This window comes from Mustela erminea, chromosome 12 (assembly GCF_009829155.1).
Source record: "Mustela erminea isolate mMusErm1 chromosome 12, mMusErm1.Pri, whole genome shotgun sequence".
NCBI classification, from domain to species: domain Eukaryota; kingdom Metazoa; phylum Chordata; class Mammalia; order Carnivora; family Mustelidae; genus Mustela; species Mustela erminea.
In genome coordinates, this window is record NC_045625.1 from 3,573,139 (window position 1) to 3,599,653 (window position 26,515).

The 26,515-nt window shown below is 58.1% G+C and overlaps 2 protein-coding genes across 10 annotated transcripts in view; one reads left to right on the forward strand and one right to left on the reverse strand.

The window, feature by feature from the left end:
• Positions 1–1,819: 1,819 nt before the first annotated feature.
• SPACA9 (sperm acrosome associated 9) lies at positions 1,820–11,512 on the reverse strand. Of its 9 annotated transcripts, XM_032307127.1 has the most exons (7): positions 11,339–11,512; positions 10,903–10,974; positions 10,588–10,710; positions 9,577–9,769; positions 6,020–6,200; positions 3,560–3,762; positions 2,456–2,895 (listed from the first exon to the last, which is right to left on the reverse strand). In XM_032307127.1, exons 5-7 carry the CDS (start codon positions 6,161–6,163, stop codon positions 2,565–2,567), a joined length of 678 nt encoding a protein of 225 aa, XP_032163018.1. In that variant the 5' UTR covers positions 6,164–6,200; positions 9,577–9,769; positions 10,588–10,710; positions 10,903–10,974; positions 11,339–11,512; the 3' UTR covers positions 2,456–2,564. The 9 variants fall into 9 exon arrangements, with proteins under 9 accessions (XP_032163022.1, XP_032163018.1, XP_032163017.1 ...); XM_032307131.1 differs by lacking the exon at positions 10,588–10,710 and adding an exon at positions 1,820–1,867 and having other exon boundaries at positions 2,748–2,895; positions 10,903–11,506; XM_032307126.1 differs by lacking the exon at positions 10,588–10,710.
• Positions 11,513–11,561: 49 nt separating this feature from the next.
• The window catches only part of AK8 (adenylate kinase 8), a 115,890-nt gene continuing 100,936 nt past the window's right edge, over positions 11,562–26,515 (forward strand). Inside the window, exons 1-4 of the mRNA XM_032307121.1 lie at positions 11,562–11,732; positions 14,049–14,133; positions 18,961–19,010; positions 21,315–21,428. Coding sequence (XP_032163012.1) covers positions 11,649–11,732; positions 14,049–14,133; positions 18,961–19,010; positions 21,315–21,428 — 333 coding nt within the window. The 5' untranslated portion in view covers positions 11,562–11,648. The remainder of the gene's footprint in view (positions 11,733–14,048; positions 14,134–18,960; positions 19,011–21,314; positions 21,429–26,515) is intronic.

Genomic DNA, 26,515 nt, shown 5'->3' on the forward strand with positions numbered 1-26,515 from the left:
GGGAGTGCCCGGGTCTGCCACTGCGGAGGAGCCCTCTGCCTCCTTTCCCTCCGCCACCACATCGTCCATCGGGGAGACGTAGGCTAGTTGAGTCACTGGGACAGATGTTGTAGAGGAGACCCCTGTGAGTTTGAGCACCCCAGATCCACCTCTCCTCCCTTCCCCCACTAGCTACAGTGTTCGGACAGGAGGCCACCCGCAGACACGCCGGCTGGTCAGAGGTGGCCGGGCGTTTTGCACGAGGAAGAATCAGTGATCACTTTTCGGGAGACTTCTGTGGACCATAATAAGTATGTAACGGAGAAACAGATTTTGTTAAGACGTAATCTAGTTTTGTAATTCAATCATGGATCAGCCACATGTGGCTCACGTGCGGTTGAAAGGGGTCCCATCAGTGAAAAAAAAGGGTTTTTTAACTGACTGCTTTTAGTTAAATTTGAGAAAGTCCTCTCTTGTCAAAAGGTTTAAACCTTCCCGCCTTGATCTTAAAAGCATGTCCAACAATCCACGTCAGATGCCATAAGCAAGAACCGCGAGAGAAGATGGTACAATCTTAGTGAACGGGAATTGGAATCGAGAGGGTTTGCTGTCCTTCTTAGAATGTTCTAAAATGTCAAGGCAGTTGCTTGTGTTTAACTGTGAACAAATAAAAATCTATTGTTTTGCACTACTCTGCTGTGTTAACATGAAGTGACTCACGCTGGCCTCTGAGGGGCTCCTAGGCCAAGCGGGGACCCGCCCACGGATGCAGAAGGCTCCGGCCTGGCTTGGTTGGTCACCACGGTGGCTGGAGGAGATGCTGGCTAGTAGAATCTGCCTTTTGTCTCTCTGAGACCCTTTTTGTGCCAGCCAGTTCTCTGGCCCACAGCCACAGATCCTGTCTCTGCTTCCAGTTCCCACCTTCCCCCACTGATGGGCTGGGTGGCATGGGGGGGTGACCTGGGTTATCCCCGCCCAGGCTCTCCCGGGTGGCCTGCAGGGCCCGTGCTGCTGTCCTGCCTCGTGCTTGGAGTGCACTCGCCTCCCTCTGGGTTGGCGGGCCATTGGCTTTAACACAGGCCTTTCGAGGGGCGCTTGGGCGGCTCAGTGGGTTAAAAGCCTTCAGCTCAGGCCATGATCTCATCAGGGTCCTGGGATCAAGCCCCGCATCGGATTCTCTGCTTGGCAGGGAGCCTGCTTCCTCTTCTCTGTCTCTCTGCCTGCCTCTCTGCCTGCTTGTGATCTCTGTCTGTCAAATAAATAAATAAAATCTTAAAAAAAAAAAAATACAGGCCTTTCAGGTGCCCAGGTGACACAGAAGTCCTGGAGAGCTTACTGGTCACGTGCTGTGAGCGCGCCAGGGAAAGTGCCGCCGGCACCCCCGCCTTCCTCCCCTTATGCTGTCAGGGGTTTGGAGGGAGGCGGGGAACCACCTCAAACAATGGTTCGACCAGCCTGGCCTCTCCATCTCTTCCTTGGAGCAGCCACTTCCAGCTGCTCCGGAAGCCGGTGTGCTCCGCCCGTGTTAATGGCAGAAGCAGCTCTCGGAGAGAAAGACTCAGAGGTGGCGGTGTTTATTCCACCTGGAAAGCTCAGGTGTCTGTTCAGATTCTTGTCTGAACAGCTTCTAGCTACGGAAGGCCAGTCAGGAGCCGGGCTGTGGCCTCGGCCCGAGCCCCCAGAGCAAGAGTCTGCGGTGGGTGCTCCCGGCCCGTGCTTCCGTTGCTTGGGAGGCCACCGGCCAGTGTCCTCTGAGGTCTGAGGGTGAACGTTGCTCTCTGTAAGGAGTAATTCTCAGGAACCCGAGCCAGGCAGAAAAGTGGGAGAACACTTTTTATTCTTGTCGGTCGGCCCCGAGGAAGCAAGAATACAGAAGCTAGGTCGCCCCCTGCGAAGGGAAAAGCCGACAGTGAGCCGGCACTTCCGGCAGGCTCAGAAGCCAGAGACACAGTTTAGAACGTCGGGGCCAGGCCTGTGTTGTGGACAGCAGGACACGGTCCTTGCACAGGAGCCACGAAGTCAGAATTCTTCCAGCTTCTCTCATGGTCTCCCCCTCCCAAGTAAAGGAGAGCAAAGGCAGGTTCGTTCCCTTTTGGGTTTTGGTCCGGAGACCTGATCACACCGAGGAAGGCCACCGTGCTGGCCCTCCGCGCCCCCGCAGGCCAAGTAGCCGGGCCTTGCCTGCAGTTGCCGCAGTGGCGGGAAAGGTGCCGGCAGGCCTCCAGCTCGACGGCTCAGCCCGAAAGCTGGACCTGCAGCGTGGCCAGGCCTGGCCGGGTGCGGGCTGGGAACCCCCAGAGCACCCGGGCAGGCCGCTGGCCCCAGCTCTCTGCAGCCTCCCCGGGACACCCTCTTGCAACAACACTGGACGTGGGGTCCTTGTCGCTGGCACAGAACCCGACACTCAGAGGCGGGGATTGCTTAGCAGTGAAAGAGAGGGAGAGAGGTTCTCGACAGTACATTGGGCAAGCTCTCCGGGGTTCATCTGTGGCAGGGAGTGCGGGGACCGAAGGATGGATCAGCCGGTGGAGACCGAATTAAGTGACCAAGCGCCCTACGGGCCGCGCCAGGTTGCCGGCTCTGAGTCAGGGTCTCCCGCCGGGTGGTCTCCAGGGAGGTTTGGAACATCCTCTGTCCTTCCCCCAGGCCTGGGGCTGTCTTATAAGTGGCCTACATTTGTGCTTTCTTAACCGAGGCTGGGAGCCTGCGGTCCAGGGAGGACGAGCGGCCGCACCGGCAGCTTCCTGGTGTGCCCGGGTCTCACTCACGTGCTGTAGGGCTTTGCGGGGCAGCTTCTCCGAGTGGGCGACCCACTCTTTCATGAAGTCCAGGACGATGGGGATGAGGCTGACGATGCCTCCGTAGTGGTTCCTGGCCTCGTCACAGCTCAGGTGGTTCACCACGTCGTGCGGGTACCTGCGGGGGGCAGGAGGGGCTCCGTGCAGACGGGGGCAGGCTCTGGTCCTGGACGCCCCTCACAGTCCCCGGGGGAGGCTTCGAGCCGTGCGGGCCTGGCCGCAGTCTTTACCGAACCATGTGGTTCGGCGGGCTCGTGGCCCAGGAGCCCCAGCTGATCCGGCTGCGAGGGGCAGGACTCAAACCACTGTCAGTCAGGGACGCTGGAAACCTGTAACTGCTCCAAAACGTGCTGGTTCGTCCCGCCACCTCCTCTCCAGCCCGATAACGCAACAGTGTGCTCCAGAGCAGGGCGCCCTGGGCTGAGGGCCGCCAGGGCATGGAGTCAGGGAGCCGCACACACTGCTCTAGTTGGGGCTTCTCAGTGGGCTTCTGGGAAACTTGGGCCCTGCAACCCCCTTCCCTTCGCCCAGTGCCAGCTCCAGGGAGAGGGCTCGGGTCCCGCTCTAAAGCGGCCTGTGGGGTTGGCCCCTCCAGTAAGCCGGTGGGCCCGGGTTTCCCACTGGGGCAGCGGGTCCGGACCGTCGCCACAGGCTTGTCTGTGGGACGTACCTGCCCTCTCCCCGGAAGCCTGCTCCCTCCTGCAGGGCCCCTCCCGTCCCAGCCCGCCTCGCTCCCCTGCGCCAGCGCACAGGCCACTGGAACAGGCCCAGAAGCGACTTACTTGGCTCTGAGGCTGCTCAGGTCGTTGCTCTGGCTAACGAGGGATTTGCATTTCTCAAGCAGGTTGTTGGTGACCGGGGTGCCGGAGTGCAGGGCTTCGAAGTGCTGACACAGCTTGTTCAGCTCCGCGCAGATGTCCAGGAACATGAGCAGAATCCGCCGGTCCGTGGAGTTGTTGCAGTAATGCTCCGTGTAGCTCTGCACCTGCGAGGGCACGCACGGCGGGAGCTTGGGGCACCGCCACACCCCGGCCCTCCCACCCTCCCGGAGCCGCGGGGACCGGTCACCCCGAAGCGTCTAAACGCAGAGCCACTGCCTGCAGTCACACTGACGGAGGGTCCCGGGCGCCATGCAGGCCGGGCCTCGCTGCGCACAACTCGCTCCCCGAAACCCCGCGCACCGGGCGCCTTCTGCAGTTCTGTTTGCCCGTGACCGTCGTGGGCTCAGAGGTGAAGAACTTGCTCTGCCGGCAGTGAATGTGGCCAGGCAGCACCCCCTGCCCTGGCTCGGGCTCTGAGCCCCGCCAACACCTGAAGCAGAGAGCACTGCTCCCTGACCTTGGATGCCACAGGCCCAAGCGGGACCCACTGCGGGGCATGGAGAAGACACTAGAATCCTCTGAAGATTCATTGTCCTGTGTTTCCAAGGCAGAGGAAGGCGGGGACAGTGGAGCCGGGAGAGGGATCATCCATAGAAGAAAATGTAGTCTACCTCACACCACACGCCCCGACATCGACTCTAGGAGGAAGCACTTAAGTGCCAAAACAGAATGAAAGCTCCCCGTGACCGTGTTCCGGACGCAGGAGTTGGGACGCCTTTCTCAGGTCATTAAAGGTGTTGAGAATGGGGAGACAGCTGACCCACTTTCAACCCACTCCTTGGCGGGGAGCCGAGGTCCTTCCTGGGCAGGGGCTCTTCCTCTCTAGGCAACCTCGGGCCCCACTGCCCCCACCGCTCTGGTTCTGAGGTCAGGCAAGCCAGGAGGCCTGGCCTTGGGCCGAGAAGGAACTGGTTCCCGTCCAGGCAGGATTCACCGGCCCATTTCCCAAACACAGGCCCTACCTGTGACGAGCGGGTGGCCGGGGATCAACCTCCCTCCTCTAGCAGCCAGAACATTCTATGTCTAAACCAGGGTTTTCTGGCTGCTGCTGGTTGCCCTTCTGTTGCCAGGGGAGGTCTTCCCCAGTGATCTGAGTGGTTCCAAGTGCAGCGGCTCTGTGCTGGGGCAGAGGCTCTGGCAGCTTCCCTATCTGCCGCGGAGGGCAAGGGGGGCCTGGCCTGCAGGGTGACTCCAACAGAGTCACTGGGCTACTGGTGTGTGTGCGTCGGTCACCTCTGGGTAACCCAGGTCCGGGGATGGCAGGGTGAGGCCCCAGAGTCCACGCTTCCCCTGGAGAGTCAAACCCTGGGGCCACTGTGTACCAAGGGCCTTTGCTGAACTGAAGGCGAGAGGGCCACTCCCTGTGCCCATGAGGGGCTGGGGCCACTGAGCGCTGATGCAGAGTCGAGCAGAGGCTGGGGCAGGGTGAGGGTCTCAGATGCTCCTTCCTGACACTGAAAACCTGTCCAGTGGCCTTGGAAGTCTGAGCCTTTGGGGAATGGGCCACAAAAAGGATGTAGCTACTTGACTTCCAAATAGTTCAGGGGAAAGAGGCTATTTTCTGTAGGTTTAAAAAATGTTCAAGTTAAAAAATCGAGAGAGGCTTTTACATCTATTAGAAGAAAGTTTCTGAAGGATGCTGCTGGCAGGGCTCCTGCTCTCTGTGGGTCTGTGCACTACTCCTAAGCAGGTTGGAGCTCTAGTGCCCGCCCCCGCCCCACCCCGTGAGCCGCTGGCCTTCTACACGCTGACTCGTGGGCCCGCAGCATGTCTGCAGTTGGGACGTCCCTAGGTGTGTGCTACTGTCTGGAAGGTGTGCACTACTGGCTGGAAGGTGAGCTCGGTCTCCAGGCCTCCAAGTTCTGCAGAGCACACTGGGATGGCAGCTAACCCACGAGGACACCAGGTTCAGTGAAAAGGTTTGCAGATGGGGCTAGAGGGTGGAGCAATGTGCTTGGCCCCTCGCAGCTTCTCAGACCCCACTAGCGTCGGACAGCCAGGACCACAGGCGTCAGACGCTGGCTGAGAGTCTCCCTCGTGATCTCCCTAAATCCGCAAACGCCCCGGAGGTTCTCACTCTGCAGCGCAGACAACCAGGCACAGGTGCCTCCGGGCTGGCGGTCACAGAGGGCACGTGGTGCCGAGCCGGGACCTGAACCCTGGCCGCCAGTCTGCAGCCCGTGTTTGGAACCCCTCCTCACGGGCCTGGGGAGGGGACGCCTGGCTCGTTCGACTAGTTAGGCTGTGAGTCCCGTCTCTGGCACAAAGCCGCTTGCCCCCTCCGGGCCTCAGTTTCATCTTTTAAACAAGGTATCGCCCAGGAAACCTGCGCCCACCGCCCGTCAGCCCGGGAGCCGCCACCTGGCCGATGCTGGAGATGGGCCGGATCTTGTCGTGCGCGCTCTCTCTGCAGCGCTCCAGAGCGGCGATGAAGGTGAACTGCTGCTGCTGGAAGAGCTTGTACTTCTGCTCGATGTTCCGGAGAGACTCCTTCACCTCGTTCATGGTCGTCCTCCGCCGTCACTCACAGGGGAAGGGGGATCTGTGCGCAGGAAGAGCGCGGGGTGAGGCCCCCGGGCACAGGCTGCGCACCCAGCTCTGGAGTCCCAGACCAGCCTGCCTAGGCCCCCTGGCGGGGAGCACCGTGCTCACTGCAGATCCTCCAGGCCGTTCAAGACAGAGCAGAGCCTGGCCCACGTCCCTGTACGCTCCCAGGACATGTTCTTTGTCATCAGCTGTGACTTTCTTCCCTCAAGTGTGGGCAAGATTACTCTGGTCCCCAGTTTCTCCAGTCCGTGGAGATACACACACACACACACACACACACACAGCCTCCAGTGCCTTCCTGTGCTGTCAGCCATAGAGGGGATCACAAAACACATCACAGAAAATTAAATCTGTGACTATCCCTTTGGACCAAATCATTTTAAAACATCTGCCTCTTTGCAATTGGTGGGAAAGTCTAGGGATTGTTTCCAGTGGGCCAAGCAGAGGAAGAGCCTGTACTAGGGGGTCGAGTGTGAAAAGATGCAGTCTCCCTGCTCTGTGCTTGGGTCAGGAGCCCTGATCTCAGGCCAGCACATTCTCAGGGCAGGGGCTGGCCGTCGGCAACTACTCCCTGCCTCCCACGTGCATTGGGGGAATGAGCCTGTTGGGAAACATGAACACCGCGGGGCGTGCTCTCTTTTGGTGCCTCACAGACTGTCCCTGGTGTGGCTCAGGTAGTCCACAAGGTGTCTAGAATCTTCTGTGAACAGAGAAGGCTGTGGCTTCTGCTCTCTGTGACATCATGGTTTTGCTGAGCCCATGCCAGAAGCCCAGGTCCCAGGTCCCAGAAGGCCAGAACCGGAAGAGAGCCCAGGCGGTGAACGCCCCCCCTTAGCTCCGGGGGTGGGCAACTGAAGTCCAGGTGTCACAGCGAGCTTGTCAGACACAGCCTAGGTCCCAGGCTTCCTGACACTGAACCAGAGTCCTCAAGGCTGCCCCAGCCGCCGCGCCTCCGCCACGAGGCACCTGCACTTCCTGTGCCCTGCGTGAGCGGGGGTCAGAGGAGGCTGAGCCAGGCTAGGGTCCAAGTGAGTCGCTGCAAGGGCCGGGTGGGGCCGGAGACATTCCAGGCTTCCTGGCAGGCCCCAGGTAGAGAGGAATGAGCCCGAGGGAGACAGGAGGCCGTTTCTTTCTGCTGTGTCTCCCTTAGCATCCGGAACCCATGGCAGGGCTGGAGCAGGGAGGGCGTCTCCATGCCAAGAAGAGGGATGGAAGGAAATGCAAGAACAGACGAGAAGGTGGCCTCCAGGACGCCCCGGGGGAAGGGGGCGGGATGGGCCCTGATAACGGTCCCCTGTGAACCTCAGTGGGTCGAGAACATTCAGGAGCCGTGCCCAACTCCGCCCCCCACCCCCACCCTGGGAGCCACCATGCCTGTTCGCTCCCAGCGACTGCGGCTCCATGGGCGTGGGGGACCTGGGCCAGGGCCGGTAAGGGCGCCGGTGTCTCCCACTCAGTCCCTTGCCCATTGTGGGTGAGCGGGAAGGGGAGCCTGGGTTGTGGGGAGGCGGTGGGGGCCCGCTGTTTGTCAGACACCCGGACCACCTGCCAAGGACCCCTATCCCCTGCCCAGAGGCGGTGGGGGCGGACGTGGTGAAATGCGGCAAGGTTTTAGGTTGGGCCTCCCATGGCATAGGCTCACCAGGTGGGTGAGGCCGGTGAGCCACGCAGTGTGAAATTTCGGGGGACACCGCAGAGCCCAACAATTGAGCCAGGTAAAAATATTTCACATGCTATTTGAAGAAATAAAAGTTAATACCAAAAAAGTCCACAAAGTACCTGAATTTTACATAAACGCAGGAAGGGACCCAGTGCTGGGAACAAGCAATATTGATCCCGTCTTTAAATTTTTAATAGTCGACTCTCGATGGATTTTTTCCATTTATTTTGATTTTTTAAAATGTTATTCGTCCTGATTACAGGGGAGAGTAACTAGCAACTGCCTTGTCTCAGTTTGCCTAGTTTGGGCCTGGGGCTTACAGGTGTCGTGGGGCTGAAGGCCTAGAAAAGTCGGAGCCCAGCACACAGGTGGGTCTCTGGGGAGGAGGGGGAGCACGTGCTCTCAGCCTGGCCTTCCCTCATTAATACTCAGTGCTGTGGTGGGTGGTTAAGAACCCAAGCCCTGGAGTCCCATAGTCCCGGGTTCAAATCCTGGTTTCCCTACTTCTTGCCAGCCTCGGGGTGAGCCTCCGAGGGCCAACATGCTGTTGGGAGAGGACAGGGCCAGCCTCCAGCCTTGAGGTGGTGAGGTGGCAGGTGGCAGGTGTGGAGCCCAGGGCCCGGAATGCGGCAGTGTCTGGTTGCCAGGGCGGTCAAAGCGCTGTGTGTGCACAATCACGGGAGCACGCCACGGCAGGTGTGCTGTGCACCCTGAAAGCCGCAGAGGCTGCTGAGGGCTTAACCTCAAAGGAGAGAGAGGCGGGGAGGGTGGGCAGAGGGGCAGGGACCCTGGCTAGAGGCTGGGAGGGGGTTATGTGGCAATATTGTGAGCAAGCACAAAAGGCACTGGACAGGGTAAGGCCGAGGGACCCCAAGTGCCAGACAAAGCTAGGAAAACCACTGGAAGCCAAAAGGGGTAAGAAGCATGTCATAAATTCATTCGTTCATTCATTCTGCAATGCCTCCCATATGCAAGACACCATTTTGAGTGCTGGGTATACACAGCATCGAGACAAGATCCCCTTCCCTGGAGGGATTTTATCTTTCAGAGTGGGAGACGGAAAGTAATGAGTAAACAAACCTTGTTTTAGATGCTAAAGAGAAAAGGAAGCAGGGCAGTGGGACGGGTGTGTTGGGATGAAGGGCTTCACAGTCTACAAGAGGGTCCTTTGCAGGAGGGATGGGGCGACTAGCGCCATGCTCCAGCCCTCGCGGAAATCCTCAACACCCACCCAACCCATCTAACAGCAGATACCCTCCAGGGGGCCCTTGGACAACCCTGGCCATGCATCAAGTCCTTACCTATGAAGGAACCATGATTATCTATAAGTGACAGATGACAAAGCTGAGGTTACCCAGCTAGGAGAAGTGAGCAAACCAGGATTCTGCATTCAGCTCTGCCTGACTTACAGTCTGGGCTTTCGGATAGCTCCCTCCCCACTCTGTCATGGTCCAGAGACAGACATGCCAGACATCAGACTGACCAGGGCTGGGAGCAGGTGGGTTGGCTTGAGGGAATACCAAAGTCCTGAAAAGCTGCCTGAACCCTCCTACTGTCCCACCTACTGGCTGGACCCCTGGGCCTTATTTCCACTCCTGTTGAGACTTTTCTCTGTTCCCCATCCCCTACGGGGCTTCCCTATGTGTCTAACTTCCTGCCGCCCTCCTGGGGCTTCCCGGGGAGGTTAAGTTCTCTAAGGTTACAGCACTACCTTGGCTGGTGGCCCCAAGAGCCCCTGAGAGCAAAACTGACTTGGTTCTTGATCCTAGCGACTTGTGACATGCACGCCAGGAATGTCGTGAGAAGAGCTGTAACAAGCTATCCAAAGTGATCGGCCCTTGAACAAGACTCACTGCAGCCAAATCAGTGTGGATGAAAGGCACAGAGTGCAGGCACTTCTCGATCTGGGGGAGGAGGAAGGAAAAAATGATTACCCCATAGGTTTTAGGCTTTAATTGATTTGTATTTTTCCAGGCTGCTAAGGAAGATTAAATCGTGGTACGAAAAGCGCCTAAGGCTTAAAATAAATGAGGAGAAAGGCAAGTCATTTCAGAAATGTCCAGGAAGCAAACTGAACTTCTCCAGTGCAAATTGAGGGTTTGGTTGTTGTGCTCTTTGTTTGGGGGGAGGCAGCTCCCTCTTCTTCCCTAGCTGTCTCTGTGGTTGGCTTTCACGAGCCAACCCAGGTGCATGCCTCGAGGAAGCAGCTCTGAGGGGAGGAGGAATGGCAGCCTTTGCCATTGGAGGGCATGTCTCTGGGCAAGTGGCTGGTGGTAACGGCTTTGGCTAGGAGTCAAGATGCCAGTCCTGGCTCTGCCTTTGCTTAACAAGTGAACTTAGCCAAGAATTTCCCCCTTTCTGGACCTCCGTTTATCCAGCTGTGAAATCAGGGGGTCTGGATTAGAAGATCTTCAAGGGGACTTCTGATTTTAATGCTTCACGGTCAAGAACTGAAGCATTAAGTCATTCATGACTGGAAGTCACTCAGCCAACTACTTTTCACCATTCGGATCCTCCAATTTCTTAGCGGTAAAATGGGAATGAAAGTACCTACTTCTCAGGGCAGGTGCAAAGGTCAAACGAGGTAATATGGCTAATAGTAGCCCCTATGCCTTGTGCACTTCCTACACAGCAGTGACCCATACTTCGGGTATGTTAGCTCTGGAATCCTTCCTATAGGCCCCACCTCACAGCGGGGGAAAGAGGCACAGAGCGGGCTCACCAGGCTAAGAGCCAGGACTTGAACTCGGGGCAATCTGTACTGACAATGTCAGATGTCCTGTCTGACTGTCTGTCCATAGTTTTGTTAAGAACACCGAGGGCTCAAAACCAAGAGTAGCTCTTCCTAAAAATGGCAACAGACAAAAGCCAGAGCTCCCAGTTCAGTGCTGTCGGACGCCAGGCTGCCCTGACCCACCGGGACTGGTGCGCCGCCAGCGCTCCTTCCCTCCACCACGTCCCACCCGACCCCGACCCCCTCCCTTCCCTTCCCCCGGCCCGCTTCACCCTGGCTGGTGCTAGAGCGCCCTTCACTTACAGAGCGTTCTGAAGCTGGAGTGCCTCCGAGGGTGTCTGGGGCCCCGGAGGGGCGGGGAGGCCCTTGCCGGGGCTGGGGAGGCGGATGGGTGGGGTGGGGAGGTCGGTGAGAAGGGGCGGGGCCGCGGGCCCGATTGTCCCCGTGGGTGCCATAGCAATCGGGTCACGTGGCAGGCCCGCCCCACCCCGTAAGCCAAGGCCTCCGCGTCCCAGGGACTCCCCTACTTCTTCAAACCGTTCCCCAACTTCTATTCATTTTAAAGACGGGGAAACTGAGGCCCAGAGAGCAGAGCTAGGCGGCCCTCGGAGCTCCCAACGCCCGGGTCGGCGTGCGATGGCGGAGCCAGCGCAGGACCCGCCTCCCGTCCCCTCGGTTCGGGGTCGGAGGGGTTGACGTGACCGTGGGCGTCCCAGCCCCGGGGGTCCTCCCGAGGCACCTCTGGTCCTAGAAGGCCACTGCTGGAGCGGCCTGAGGGGTCCTGCTGAGACGTGCAGACGGCGGAGCGAGGCCGGCGCGGGGAAGCACCTGCCCCGGGGAAGCACCGGGCCCCCGACGGCTGAGCGCGCGGGCGGAGGAGCCGGAGACCAGGCCCCCCTCCAGCCTCGCGGGCCGGCGGCCGCGCGCTGATGACGCAACGCGGCGGCCCTAGCGACGCGGTCTCCAGGGAGCGGGCGCGTACTGATGACGCGGCGGCGCGCCGGCCCTAGCGACGCGGTCTCCAGGGAGCGGGCCCGCGGCACGGCGGCATGGACGCGACCACCGCCCCGCACCACATACCCCCGGAAATGCCCCAGTACGGGGAGACGTACCACGTCTTCGAGCTGATGCAGGTGACCGAGGCAGCCCCGTCCTGTCGCGGCACCGGGCGCCGGCCGGGAGCCTCCGTCGCGAGAGCGGGGTGCGCGGCGGCGACCCCGCCGCGGAGGGGCGTCCCACTCCTGTACCGCCGGGCCCCGAGGGATGACTCGGTCGGAGGACGCCCTTGCCCCTAACCTGCGGACCCAGGACGGGGGAAGGGGGCGGGCCACCCGGCCAGCATTGGGTCCCGGCTCCCGCCGGCCGCTCCAGGGCCTGAACCAAGTCCCATTCGCTTCTCCGTTCGGCAGCGGTGCAATGCCAGGTTGCAGGAGCTGGTCTTCGGGGGGCCCCTCCCGCACTGACGGTCCCCAGCCTGTCTGCAGTGGTGGTTTCTGAGCTGCGGAGTGTCCAGGTTCAAGGTGACATCGCCGTCCCCAAGACGGCTGCCTCCCGGGACAGCAGCATTTCGCGCGTGGCCCGTCTTCATCAGGGCCAGGAGTTCCGGCCGCTTCCAACCTCTCTTGCTGGGCGTCTGACTCCACTGGGCTCTCTGGCCCTGGGTGCACTTTGGCAAAGCCCCGCTTCTTCTGGTGGCCCTTCGGCACCTCCCAGCAAAGGCTTTCGGGAGCTGCACTGAAAGGTCTGTCCCTCCAACGTTGTGAGGGCCAAAGGGAAGCGGGGGCCCAGTTTCCAGAGCATTTGCTCCTCCAGATACAGCCCATCCCCAGAGGGGTCACCCGTGCTCTTTGAGCCTCTGACCCGCGCATGTGAGAGCAGAGCTCAGACAGACCATCGCCGTGTCTCCAGCAACCACAGGCTTCCTTTGGGAAGTGTTAACTGGCAGAGGGAGGGGGAGAGAGTTCTCTGAAACCAAGCAGCCTGTCTAAGACAACGGCCACAGGTAGGCTGAGCAGCTCCCCAGGGGCGCTGTGTCTCCTGCTGGTGGAATGGAGCAGTCCGCAGGCACTTTCGCTCCAGGATGTCAAGTCCTTAGTCATCTGTGCGTGCTCCCTCCGTGGGGTTTACACTTTTTATTTTCAAATAATTTCAGACCCACGGGATGTTAGAAAGATAGTAGAGTTCTGAGGTACCCTTCCCCAGGGACCCCTGTGAAGACCATGGAGCCTCACTCCTCGGCATTCACAGTTGTACGAGACAGTTCAGTGGATGGTGTCCTGATCTGGATCTCCGTGTTTACCTGCCCTTCCTACCCTGTTGTGTGTGCACAGTTCTAGGACGTGTTACCACGTGTATCGATTCACATAACCACCACCACAATCCCACTTTCACGCAGTCGTTTCTTGAAATCAACCCATTGAAAAAGAGTTAACCTGTTTTACTTCCTGCTAAGCAATATCCTTGATATCTGAGGTTCCCTGATACACATTCGATACACAACTGTTTAATAGTGAAATAAAACCACTCCTTGGTGAACCACCTAGAATCATCTCACCCTGTCTCCACAGTGAGAGCAGATTAGAGGCCTGGGCCAGCTGGACCTTCCAGCAGCTGGGGAAGCCAAGGCTTGGGGAAGGGAAGGGACTGGCTGGTGAGGCGCAGAGGGGAGCTAGGACTTCTCATGTCCCTAAAGGAAGCTTCTTACTGTGCCAGCGCAGATCCTATTACCTACCCAGTTCTTTCTGTGCCTCTTGTTCTGGAACCGCGGAAGGTGTTTTTCCTTAGAATTAAATGGCCAGACTATCCCAGGACTGTTTAGAGCCCAGGCTGGTAAATATTCTGTCCTACCCCGGGAGGACACGGGTAGCAGTGGTGACCATGCGCCCCGGCAGACATCGGCTTTGGGCACCTACTGTGAGTGTGCCCAGCACCGGGACAAGCGAGAGGCAATAACGGGGACACACAGGGGCTGCAGGAGCATGTGACAGGATTTATCTAGTGAGTGTGATCAGAAAGGTGTGTTTTCATGGAGACTGGAGGACTCAGGGGGACAAGTGTTCTAAGCTGAGGGAACAGCATTTGCTAAGGCTCTGAGGAGCACACGAACATGGTGCATCACGAGAACTGAGGCTAGTCTGGGAAGCACAGATGGACAGAGGGGAGAGTGGGCCCGTCTGTTTGGAGGCTGGGGCGCAGTCCTTCCACGTGTCTCCCTGGCGATACCCTACGGCCCTTCCGTCATGCCTCTGCTCATGGGGACCCAAGCAGATGGCACCTGGAACAGGGGCGGGATCCCAAGTTCAAGGCAGGTTTGGTGGATGTGGTGGAGAAATCAGGCCCCATAGCCCATATTGGTAGCAACCAGGATTCTGGGCGGCCTGAGCCTGAGCCTGGGGATCTGGATGCCCATGCAGCTGTTAACCACCTGGATGTCTGCCCTGTGCCCACAGAACATGCTGGAGCAACTCCTGATCCACCAGCCCAAGGACCCCATCCCATTCATGATCAAGCACTTGCAACAGGACAACGATAATGGTGAGCCATTGGGCCTCCTCCCCCTCCCCCTCCCCCTCCTCCTGCTTGACAGCTACGAACTACTCTGTCCTTCCTGTGTCTGAGGGGGGCGGGGCTGGGCAGAGTGGGGAGGGGTTTTGACAACTTGGGGTGGTGGCTGATTGAAAAATGCCTGCATTTCTTTGGGGGGGGCACAGCTTAAAAATTCTCTTGCCAAGTTATTAAAACGAAAACCTCCAAACAGCCCATGGAATCAATTATTAATGCTTTCGTGGGTCCCATCTGATCTCGCCTGTTGGGTTTAAGCTCTGTGATGACTTCACCTGTCAGGTGTAAATTTGGTTTCTGGGCTACCTGGACAGGCAGCACTTGGGTCTTCCTGATGGTCTCATGACTGGTGCCCTTAGGGAGTGCCAGAGCTCCCCCAGATGTCGGTCCAAGTGCTGGTCGGCTGGACCCAAAGCCAGCGCTCAGGACCAGGGAGCAGAGTGGGGGGCGCTCCATTCCACGGTTGATTTGCCAAGTGGAGGGAGGCTCATTCCCGTCCCGTGTGAGCTGTCGGGGAGAACGGGTGTCTGGGAGCTTTGATGTTTCTTTCATTGGCGCTCTGGCTGCTTTGAAGGAGATACCAGCATACCCGTGAAATTAGCACTTGGCGCAGCTGAGCGGGGCAGAGGCCTGAGATGCCCCGTGGTGGGGTTTGCACACCTGAGATGAGAGAGGACGCTGAGCAGTTTAAAAAACAGCTGCAAAGAAAGGGTGAGAGGGAGGAGACCCCCGGCCTGCAGGTGCCCTGGGCACAGCTGGCCTTTTCGGCGTGCCCCGCCCCCAGATCCTGACCTGTCTCAGGCTTGGCTTTTGAGCATCAGAGGGGCTGCTCGGGGACCAGGGCCATTTCAGCCACCTAAGCAGAGTGGCTCACGGAGAGCACAGCCGTGCCCCCCTTCCTGAGCCTCTGGTCAGGGAGACTGGAGAATTGGCGTTGGCTGTGAGCCCGTTTGCTCCAGGTGGGTGTGGAGCCAGGAGCACGGAGGGCCGGGAGAACCACCTTCTCAAGCTGTCCACCTGGCCTCCTTGTGTTCCTGGTGGGGTGACTGTGCCCCACAGAGACACCCCTAAGAGGCCTCTGTTCTCTGATGGGCTGTTTATTACCCGGCACGGGGGTGCATGGTGGCTGGGTTCCTTCCCGGCGGTCCTGCCGCAGACGGCAGTGTCCTGGCTCGTACACCGGCTGTGCTTGGGTACAGGGCTGCAGGTCGGCGGGGTGCCGGCGGGTCCCGGAGCCTGCCTGCGGGGAGCCTGCCTGCGGGGAGGGGCGGCAGGGGCCGCTTCGTCCTGCTCGGTTGAAACATTCCGCTTTTGGGTCCGCGTACCGGGGCCCCGTGTGCACCAATGCCGAGCCCCAAACCTCAGCAGCGCCCCTGCGGGAAGTTCAGGCGCTGAAATTTGAGGCTGGTTCTCACTGTGCCTCCGCCGCGCTCCGAGCAGACCCAGTCATCGCCTGCCCGCCTCACCAGCACCGTCTTGTCTGGGCTCGGGGCTGGCCTGATCGCCACCTCTGCCGCCTCCCCTCTGCCTTCACCCCCTTCCAGCGTGCTCAGCACCCCTCCATCACTCACGGTCTGCTTGCCAAGGCCACCTGCCTCGGAGCCTTGATTCCTTGTCCACACTACCCCGTCCCGTTGCTCCTCAGCAGGGCGAGGAACGCAGACGCGGGGCGTCTGACTCTGGCCGGGCCGGCCTCTTACTCTCCTCAAGAGGCTGGACGCGGGGTTTTGGGCCTGATACTCTCCCAGGGAGCAGAGGTATTGGATCCCAGGAACCACGGTTTTGGGGGCTTGATTTGTTCCCACAGCCCTCCGCTGCCTCTCCCAGGCCTTAGGCTGGCCGCTCTTTTGAATGTTGGAACACCCTTGCCCTTTTTGCTCGAGTCCCAACCACTAAATGAAGAGCAGAGAGGGACACCTGTGGGTTCCCCTGCTTCCCACACCCAGACTTCTGCCAACAAGGGAAGCAAAACGTGGGGGAATGAGCGGAGGCTGGGCAGAAGAGCTTTCCCGAGTTTTCTTGGAGTGGGGGAAGCCGAGAGCAGTTTAACTCTGCTCTCGTGTGTTCTGGAAGAGGACAGTGGACAAGGGGAGGCCTTCTGACATCCAGTGAGCATTTCCAGTGCCCTGGGCCGGTGAGTGCGGTGGTCTTGCCTCCTTCCAGCCATGCAGGGGCCTATGTTTACTGGAAGCTGGCGCTCAGCTCTTCTGCTTTCTGGGCATGGTGTGGCGTGGGCAGAGGTTCCCGTGGCCGGTGGCTGGTGTAGAGGGAGAGAAGGCTCCAGACTCATCCCGGTGAGCTTGCACAGGAGGCAATGAGGGGAGCCCCCAGCACGGGGCTGGCAGCCCCTTCGCCTCGAGAAAAGCAGATTTAGTACAAAGTGAGCATTTACAGTAGCCCTGGGCAATATTAAAGCAGGTGATGGTGTATATAATGGTATGTTGCGTTTTTTATCAAACGTTTGTCCAAGAAAGCTGTGTATTAGAGCTCCAATACCTAAGGGTTTTCTTGTGAATTTTAAATCATGCTCCTAGTTAAACCTCAAAAGGATCTGTGGATGGAAAGGTTTTTTGATTTCCTTTGAAGTGGTTTGAAGAAGTTGATTACTCCTGGCAGTCAAGCAGCCTTTTATGACACTGTTTATAAATAATTACTCATGAGCAGAGCCGGAGTTCCAAGGTGTTAGATTTTAAGAAACTGAAATTAATCACATAAATGTGTGTGAGAAATTAGGTGGGGAGAAAGGCCGTGGATGTTCCCCTTTTAAAGCATTTTCATAGATGTGTACAATTTGGGTGCCACTTACTAGAGTCCAGAAGGGGAGGGTTTCCTCAGCAGCCTGGGAGCCCCATGACTTTGTGGAGATGGACGCCTGGCTTGGGAGTCAACTCATTCCCCAAATGTTCTTGTCCCCCAGCTCATTCCCCTTCTCCTCAGGCTCCGCAGGCCCGGAGTCCCATTGGGTCTTGCCTGAGCTTTGAGGAGCTCGAGCAGAGACCTGTGGCTTGAGTCCCAGAGAGGCTTCTGGGCAAAGGGCACGGGAGCCAGACCAGTCCCTCTGCTGCTCCTTTCCCATGGCTCTGCCCTCAGGATACCTGAAGCTGTGTCCACCGTCTGGGAAGGGCGGGGAGCACCAGCCGAGCCTGCCTTGAAGAGGAATGTGCGTGCAGAGGGTTGCCAAACTGGAGTGTGGCAACATTAGTCCGGGAGCCTGGGCTCGAGGAGCTGCCCCTGGTGCTGCCATGTCCAGAGCCCTCCTGCCCCCACATCGCTAATTCACATCACCACCAACAGGAAGGATCTGGGGCTTCTAAGAAGCGAGTTCACACATCATCGGGGCTATGGACCAGGTTTATAAGCGTTTAGAAATGTAGGAAACAACAGTGCTCTAAAGCAATTAGTTGGGGACACATAAAAACCAAAGAAGCAGCGAGAGCCATGACATGTGTCCAGGCTGTCATGTTCTCGAGGAGAGAGAGAGAGAGAGCAGTTCCCCAGTCAGGGACGGGCACGGGGGATGGCCGCTCCCTCCGGTTCCCGTCTAACGCAGTTACCCACGCTCCGTCCTGCTTCGCTCGGCAGCGTCCCTCCCGGCGCCGAGCAAGGACGAGGTGCTCCAGGAGCGAGTCAGTGGGTCATGTTTTCCCTGAAAGCGAGAAGGTGCTGTGAATCTGGACAAAAGCCTGGGCGGGTCATCGATGTGCTGATGATTAAATCATGGCCCAAACTAGCTCCTTCTCTGTGTCCACTTCCAAACTAAAAGGTCATGCATGTCCCTCGTCCCTGCATAGACGAGGTGCCCTTCTGGTGGCCTGGCAGGAATGGGCTCTGCATGTGGCCATCCGAGGCTCAAATGTGTCGGAGTATACACCGGTCATCATCCTCTTGGCTCAGGGGTCAGGCCAATAGTGGTGAGGGGACAAGTCTGCTTTCCCAATGTCTGTTCCGTGTTCCTGGCTCCCACATTTAGGGGTGCAGGCGGTAGAGGGGTGGCTCAGTCTGGTGGCACTCGGAGGAATCCGCATGGATTCATCTGTCCAGACACCACGTTCTGATTCCTGTTTGGACCCAAGAACACATGCCTTCCTGTGCTTTTGCAAGGATGCTGGTCTGGTCGTCTCCAGTGGACCAACACCCACTCAGTTGTCCGGGAGCCGCTTTAGGAATTCTGGGGGCCAACAACCTTCCCAAGCCTCCAGCCTCCCACTGAAGCAAGCCATTTGCATAGAAATGCCCACATTTGAAAACAAAGACTTTGCCTATCTGGGGTTTTATAAATCTGGCCCATACGCTCCAGGCTTTTTCCCATTATTTCCCTCTGTAAAATGATGGGGAATACAATTTGCTAAATAAAAAGGCATAAATATATATATATGTATATACATATATATATATATAAAAGCTTGGAAGGTGGATTTACATAAAATACAGCTTTATTTGAGAGCGTGTCCCCAAGACAAAGTCCCTGTTTAAAATGCTTTATGGTGTTTGAAATCCCAGTTGTTCTTGATATTTATTAGTTTGGCAAACAAGTTACCGTGTCCATGTCCCCTTGGAGACAGAAAAATAAACCATCTCAGTGATCACTTTCCTCTCTAAACAGAGAGAGTTCGCTCGCTGGTGTGAGCATCTCAGAGCCCCTGCGTTACAAACGACCCTGTCACTGGCAGAAAATGAAATCCGGGGGAGGAAAGAAATGAATGCCTCCGAGCACCGCGGCACCGCCCCCCCCCCGCCCCCCTCCCCTCGAGGTTGCTCTGTCATTGCGGGCGGTGACATTCAAATCTTTCTCTCCCACAGTGCCGAAGATTGTGATATTAGGTCCACCCGCCTCGGGGAAAACAACCATAGTAAGTGAATCATATGAAGTGTCGTAATACCGTAATATCTCATTTACCTGCAGGGCTGGAATGAGGCTGCCCCTCAGCGGGTTTTCAACACCGCCGAGCTTTTCTTCCTCCTTCCCCTCTCCTGCTTCTTAACTTACTTTCTCATCACGAGAGGCGGCATGGCGCTGGCAGAAACCCTGGAAAGCACAGGACACGAGGGCATCGCTCCCCGCTCCCCGGCCAGCCAGGGAGGAGCGCTGTCTCAGCCGCTGGGATGTGCCCTCCAGGGCGTTCTCAGGCCGCTGCCACCGTCCTGCACACCCTTAGTTTTACATCCTTCAAACACATTTCTTCTAGAAGTGGACCAGAGTCGAGAGACTTTTGACACGGACTTTTGAGAGTCACTCTTAAGGTTTTAATTATGAAAGTTCAGTCCAAAAGGCATGGAAACTGCACCATAGACACTCAGACCCCCGAATCCCAGATTTTACAGAATTTCTCAATTGACCACATGTGCTTTGAGGATTCTCTCTCGACTTTAAAGGTGCAGCAAACACCTCCTCCCACCCCACCGTTCCTTGTCTTTGCTTGGAGACAGCCCCAGTCCTGACGGGTCCGCTCCTCCTGCCTGCGGTTTCGATCTTAAACCCCGTGTCAGTATTTGGGACAGTGGCCGCCATCTGAGATGGAACTCTGTCTTCTATTCTTTATTTTTTTTAAAGATTTTATTTATCTATTTGACACAGAGATAGATAGAGAGGGAACAGGAGCAGGGGGAGTGGGAGAGGGAGACGCAGGCTTCCCTCTGAGCAGGGAGCCCGATGCGGGACTTGATCCCAGGACCCTGAGATCATGACCTGAGCTGAAGGCAGAGGCTTAAGAACTGAGCCACCCAGGCGCCCCGAACTCTGTCTTAAAAGCCTGGCTAGTGGACTAAGCGAACTGGTCCTTGCTGAGGTGACACTTTCTTTTCCTGGAGGAGGAACTCGAATGGCTGAGCCTCACCCAAGCCGACCCGCGTCTGCTAAGCTCTGGCATCATTTCTATCCTAGTGTCTGTCTGTCTCTCTGTCTGCCCATATGCCCATCCCTCTAGCCTTCTGCTTGTTGGTCTCTCTGTGGTTTTTCTACTGTGCCCCTCAGGATCAGGCTGCCAGGTTTCACTCCTATCTGCTGTTTCACTGCTGGAAAACTGCTCCCAAGCCTGACAGTCGCAAGCAATAACAGGTGCTTTGGGAGAAGCCGCTTCCAGACTCCCCTCCAGACCTGCCTGATCAGAATCTCCCGGGAAAGGCACCCCCACCCCTTCCCCCGGAGCCTGGAGAAGCCGCTGCCGGGCTGGTGGCCTCTGCACTAGACAGGCAGGCTCCCAAGCCATGTTAAGGCTGAGTCAGGTCGCTCAGGGTGAGAGGTCTTCTTTGGCAAAGGGCCTTTGTCTTTGAGACATTCAGCACTCTGGACCCACCATGCTCACCCCGTTCTGACCTCTGGCGAATTTGCTGTGTAGAATTCCGCAGACTCAGACGGCTTTGCTCATCAAGGCCCAACTTGGCTGGGGCAACCCACTTCGCCTCCTGGTGAGGTCAGGGCCCACAGCACGTGGCTGGTGTTTGAGCTACAAGCCTTTTGGTGAATTCGCTGTTCCTGCCTCTGACCGCTACCTGGGGACACACAGACTCTAATTTTGCAGGAAGACGACACACAGTAAAATCCAGAGAGAGCCCTAAAAGGCTTTCATCACTGACATCTCCCGGTACAAGCAACAGAGAGAATTAAGGTTCATACTTGCCCTGGGGGACTTCAGGGCCTTCTGACTCCTCCTGATGCTGAAATGGTCATCAGTTTAATCTTGGCATTGAGAACATTTTATTGCATTCTTATTCCGGGAAAGGCATTTATCCATATAGAGTATATATAGCCATCAATGGACGAAACACTCATTTGGCTAGACTATGTCATGTCCCGATCTAAGGAACAATGAGTGAGTATGATCGTGACCCCTATTTAGGTCCTGTCCCTGCATTTCCTGTTGTAAACCTTCTGAGGCCCACAGAACTGGGACAGGGATGCCAAGGGAGCTACAGGCATGGCCCGTCCTTCGGTTTTCTAGGGATCACTGGCTGCTGGGAGAACAGAGAGCATTGAAGCGGCATTCTTGGGCTGGGAGGGACCCTATGGGCTTGTCTCCCGTGGTGGCCTCCTTCCCGCCAGAAATCATTATGCTTCCGGCCGTTTCTAGTAGAACGTGGAAGGACCTGGGCATTTGAACGGAGTCCCCCCCATTCCAGCTTTCACGACAATGTCCTTGTCTTCTTCCTTCCTTTAGGCGATGTGGCTTTGCAAACACCTGAGCACCAATCTTCTCACGATGGAAAACCTGATCGCCAGAGAATTTTCCTCACTGGCTGCAACTGCCAGGAAGCATTATCAGACCACGAAGGTAGGACTGGCCCCGGGGGCCCGGGTGGGGGCGGTGGCAGGCAGGAAGGGGAGAGGGGGTGACAGCTCCCACAGCCCCCCCTCCCCTCACCCCCCCGCTATAGTTTCTGTTTCCTCGTGGATGAAGTGAGGGGGGTGCTGGGCAAAATGAGGTAGAGGCGTGGTGTGACGGCAGGAGGAGACGGTTCTCAAGCAGGGCACATCCTGGTGGGGGTGGAGGCGAGGGCGTTATGGCAGAAAGGGTCACTCCTAGAGTGAGGAGGCCGCTCTGTGCTGACGGAGTGGCCTGCACCCGCTCTTCCCAGGGTCAGCCCCACGGCGCCAAGGCCCAGGGGCCGGGGCTTCGTCCACAGATGATGGCGCGCCCCCATCTGGACGGACGGGCAGGGGGAGTAAAGGCAGTGGTCCGGCGGTCTCGGCCCGGGGAGGACCAGCACGCTGTACCTCGGGTTTCCTCCTGCGGCCCTGGCGCTGTGGGGCGCTGTGTGGCACCCGGGTCGCCCTCCCTGTCCTCTCTCCGTCTCGCTCACACACAGCTGCGGGAGGCGCCCCGGGGCACTCGGGGTTCTGTTCCTAAAATCTCCCCAACCACATATTTCAACCCTTTCATTCTGAATGGAAAGTACAGAACTGGGTTATGTTGTTTCCTTCCATACAAATAGGAACTTTGAAATGTTTCTTCAAAACCCCTCTGGACTATGGGCAGATCTCTTGGGCCTTTTGAGCGGCCATCACAAAGCACCACAGCCCGGGTGGCTTGGCAGCAAGGGATTGATTTGTCCCAGTTCTGGGGTCTGGGGTCCGAGGTCATGCTGCCAGCAGAGGCCGCGTCCCGAGAGGGCTGTCCGCTCCCTGTGTCCTCACACGGTGCAGAGGGCAAAGGAGCTCCCCGGGGTGTCTTGTTTCAGGGCAGTAATCCCATTCCCGAGGGCCCCACTCTTACGACCGAATCACCTCCCCAAGTCCCCCCAGCCCAACACGGTCACCTCAAGGCCCCCCTACTCCCTGGCTCTGGCTTGTGGGAATCCGTGTGCTTAATGGGGGGGGGCGGTGGACACTGGTGTTTGGGGGTAGAAACATGGTTGTAGAAAGAAAGCGGTTCTCATTTTCAGATAGCTTTTCAGGGTAGGGGAGGTAAGTTTATTTCTAGGATAAAGATGCTTTTATCTGGTTTATCAAATTCAACAGCGGAGAGGATTTTAAAGAAATTCCTCCTGGGTTTCATTGCGCTAATTATCGGCATATTTCAGACCACATCGACGTGCTTTCAAGGGTGTCTGGTTGGGGTTCCGCGGTTCAGAAGCACGGGGGAGGGAAGATGAAAGACAAGGCCATCAGGACCGATCAAGGAGTAAAAAATCCTGAAGGGCCAGCACCGTGTGCGTCGGGCAGCTGCGCGTGGCCTGGCCACAGGTGGCCGTCGCCAGGCATGGCCTCTCCTTAAGGGTCGTCTTTAAGTCACCTGTGGATCTGGAGCCTTTCACAGCTCTCTTTGTAAGTAGCGAAAATACCTTCAAATCCCTCCTCTTCTGTTCATCTCGGTTCTGCCCTCCTACTCGGAATTCTTACGCGTTGCTGGTGTTAACGAAGATCTCCTCATTTTAGGCATCTCCAGATAGTTCCCCGTCTGGAAATACTTCCACGCCCCTCCTGTGTGCTGTGTGCTCTCCTGCAGTGCCTCGGGAGACCCAAAGATTAACTCCTCCTCCTGGCCCCGGGGAACCCCAGGGGAGGAGCGGGGTGCCCAGGCTAAGGGGCACGGAAGCCTTGTGCTGTCGGCGGCTTGGCTGACTGCGTCACCACCACCCCCCCCCCCCCCCCCACCGAGTGTTCTCCGACCAGTGACTGACTCGTAGGCACGGGCTCTGGGCTGGGAGAGCGGATGGGCTCCGTGGGGCCTTAGCCACGGTCGTGCTAGGAAAAGCCTTCTTAGCCTAACTGCAGGGTTCACGGGAAGAGCCCAGAATTAGGCAAAGGGCCACCAAACCATGCAGGCTGGGAGGGATTGGACCAGCTTTTTTTGTTTTTAACTGTTTATTGTAAAATATTATGGTGTGACTCCGAGGCAGTGAGAAAGGCCTTAGAACCCTCACGGGCCCATCGCCGGCTTCACGCAGCCTGGGCTCCCAGCCATCTCGTTCCGCATGCTGCCCCACACCCCCGCCTCTGGGTCGTGAGAGCAAACCCAAACGGCATTGCATTTCATCCGGAGTGGTTTCAGTCTCTATCTGCTGGGACACTCAGAGCACCTGTAAAAATGGAGCCCTGGGGCGCCCGGGTGGCTCAGTCAGTTAAGCATCTGCCTTCGGCTCAGGTCATGATCCCAGGGTCCTGGGTCGTGTTGGGCTCCCTGCTCAGCGGAAGCCTGCTTCTCCCTCTCTCTCTGCCTGCCGCTCCCCCTGCTTGTGTGCTCACCCTCTCTCTCCCTCTGTCAAATAAGTAAAATCTTTAAAAAAAAAAAAAAGAAAAGAAAAGAAAGAAAGCAAACTCACCAGTCTTTCTTTAGTGTGCGGTCAGGGTTAGGCTCTCCCTGAGCAGACAGCTTTCTCGAGGTCCTCCAACCCCTCGTGCCCTCTGCCCGGCCCCAGGGCACTCTGGGTGCGCACACGTCCCTCAGCAGGTGCTTTCTCGGCTCCTCTCCGCCTCGACCAAGGCCACTTTTGCTTTCAGCTTATCCTGTTTTTTCACGTCCTTTTCCCTCAGCTGCCCACTTTGGCCCGTTCCCTAAGCCTGCCCTCACTGGCTGTCACAAACACTGGGTAGGGGAGCCCTGGGGGCGGTCTGGGGAGCAAGAGGGCGGCCCGAAGGAGCCCAGGGCACAAAAGTGAAGGAGGCACCGGCGGGTGCTGACCCTGCGCTTGTCCGAGCCTGAGAGTCAGCGTCTTCTTGGACTCTGGCCAGGGCTTCTGGAAGCCTAACCCGCCCAGGACCCAGTGGAGTTTGGGAAAACTGAGTCCTTTGGGTTTCTAATGACGCAGGACGTGGTAGGAAGAAGAGGGTTATTTTTCTGCCACAGAAGCTGGGTGTGGTTGCTCTGGGATATTTTAATTGCTAAGGAGCGTTCTTACTGAATCCCCGCAGGAGGACAGATGTTCGAGAAGCTTCCTGGTCCAGAAGTTCCGTCTTTGTGGCACACGAGCCTCTCCTGGGCCCTGCCGGACTCAACTGGTCTGAATCCTGACGTGTGGGGCGGGTGTTTCAGACGCTCGCCAGGGAATTCTAACACAGCACCCACCCGCTGCTCCCCTTTCTCAGTGTGGTTGTCACTACAGCACAGTTGTCACCCAGTCAGGGTTTCCTGGGCACATAGCTGTCATATTAGGTCGCCACAGCCAGTTTGTGGAATGGATCAGTGGCGCAGGCTCTGAAGGCGGGTCAGACGGGAGGGAGCCAGAGCTGGGCTCTTCCCAGCTGCCGTGTCGGTTACTCTTTTCAGTCCCGCTGACAAAGTGAAGATCCGGTGGAGCCGGTGCAGCCATGGCCCGCCTGCCAGGGCCGCTGTTTCCTTTAACATCCAGAGAAGAGAATGTGCGCCGTCTGGCCCTGCCTCCGTCTACACCCGGCGATGGAGGGCTCTCCAGTGTCTCTGAGGATTTCTGGGATCACTCCCGTCCCGTGGGTGGCCTCCGCCTGCTCCCGCCATGCCCTCTCCAGGCTCGCTGCTCCGTGTCCCGGAGGCCACGCTGAGACAAAGCGCGCGGGGCTGGAACCCTCCGCTCTCTCGTGTCCTTCATCTGCCACTCCAGGCGGCGGTGCGAACGGGCCTTGCGGAAGGTTCCAGGTTCCAGGAGGTGCTGCCTGCGGCCCGTGAGAGGGCGTAGGTCCGAGGGCCGTTCTCTCTGTGAAGTCCGTTGGCCTTTGTCACTGCAGGGTCTCTTCCGGCTCGTGTCATCCCAGCGAGGAAGCCCAGGTGTGAGCAGTGAAGGGAGGTGCCCGAAGGGGCAGAGCGGGGTTTCCACCTGCCACCACACGTGGCCGCCTAGGCACCGCAGCAAACCCGCGCGTCAGTCCATGGGGGGCGCCTCTGAGGTCGGCTGCTCGGTGGGCTTCGGGAGCTGGACCGAGAGGAGAGGTCCAAGCCCAGCCCGTGCAGCCAACTCTGCCCATGATGAGAAGAAAGCAGGGAGGCGAGAGGCTGGAGCCCTGCGTCTGACCGGGGCCTGCTCTGTGACCGGCGGCGGTGTCACAGGGCTTTGCCGGTTTGTCCCTGATTCTCCCCGCAACACCGGGCCTTGGGGGCTGGGGTGGGAGCACGGCAGCGCTCTGGGAGGAGGGAGCCCGATTCCTACAAAGACAGTTTGGCAGGACTCTGAGAGGCGCCCCCTGGAAGCCCGCAGCTGATGTGACACATCAAAGCTGGCCCTGAGACAGCGCCAAGGCAGGGAGCGGCGGGGGGTACCCAGGAGGGGCTGTGCTCAAAGTCATGGGCCTGTCCCCTGCTGGGCGGGCCCCAGCAGTGCGGTGCCCCACCCGGACCTGTCTCCTTTCAACCCGTGTTCTTTGGCTGGCTGGCAGCTCCCCCACCCCGTCTCGCTCTCCCCATCACCCCTGCCCGTCCCAGGACCTGTTCGCTGCCTTCTGAATGGGTGCCGGCAGGGACGGGAGACTGATCTCAAAGGGAAAAGGCCCTCAGCATGGAAGCTGGCTCTGCCGGGGGTCAGCAGGGGACATGAGGGGGCAAGAAAGGGCCACTCCCTGTTGACCCCCTTCCCTCGCCAGCTGGGGTAAGTTCCCCAGGAGTGCTGGGAGGATGGGGTGGGCAGAAAGGCGCCCTCCCCAGCAACCTCTCCCGTGTGGGGCAGGGCTCTTGGGTACTTGAGTTTGCTTTTAAGACAGTGGTCCTCCGGGTGTGGTCCCCAGACCAGCAGCCTCAGCGTCCCTACCTCGAGGGCCCAGGCGGATCTGAGCGCATCAGAGCTGAACCCCTTTGGGGACTGTTCCCCCACCGCCTGCGCCAGCACCCTGTTCCCTCTCTCTGAATTGCTCTGTGGGGAGGAGCAAGCTATGCCGGCTCGCTGAAGCAGGGCAAACACCCATGGTTAGAAGCGGTCGGGCACCGTCTACTCCCCTCACCCTCACTGCCAGGAC

What these genes read in the sequence shown, in the direction of transcription:
- SPACA9 (XM_032307128.1), bottom strand. Translation starts at nt 6,163, where the DNA reads ATGAACGAGGTGAAGGAGTCTCTCCGGAACATCGAGCAGAAGTACAAG. An exon ending in CCATCTCCAGCATCGGCCAG is followed by an intron (nt 3,763 to 6,019) that starts GTGGCGGCTCCC and finishes GTGCCCTCGCAG; the next exon opens with GTGCAGAGCTACACGGAGCA. An exon ending in CTGAGCAGCCTCAGAGCCAA is followed by an intron (nt 2,896 to 3,559) that starts GTAAGTCGCTTC and finishes TGCCCCCCGCAG; the next exon opens with GTACCCGCACGACGTGGTGA.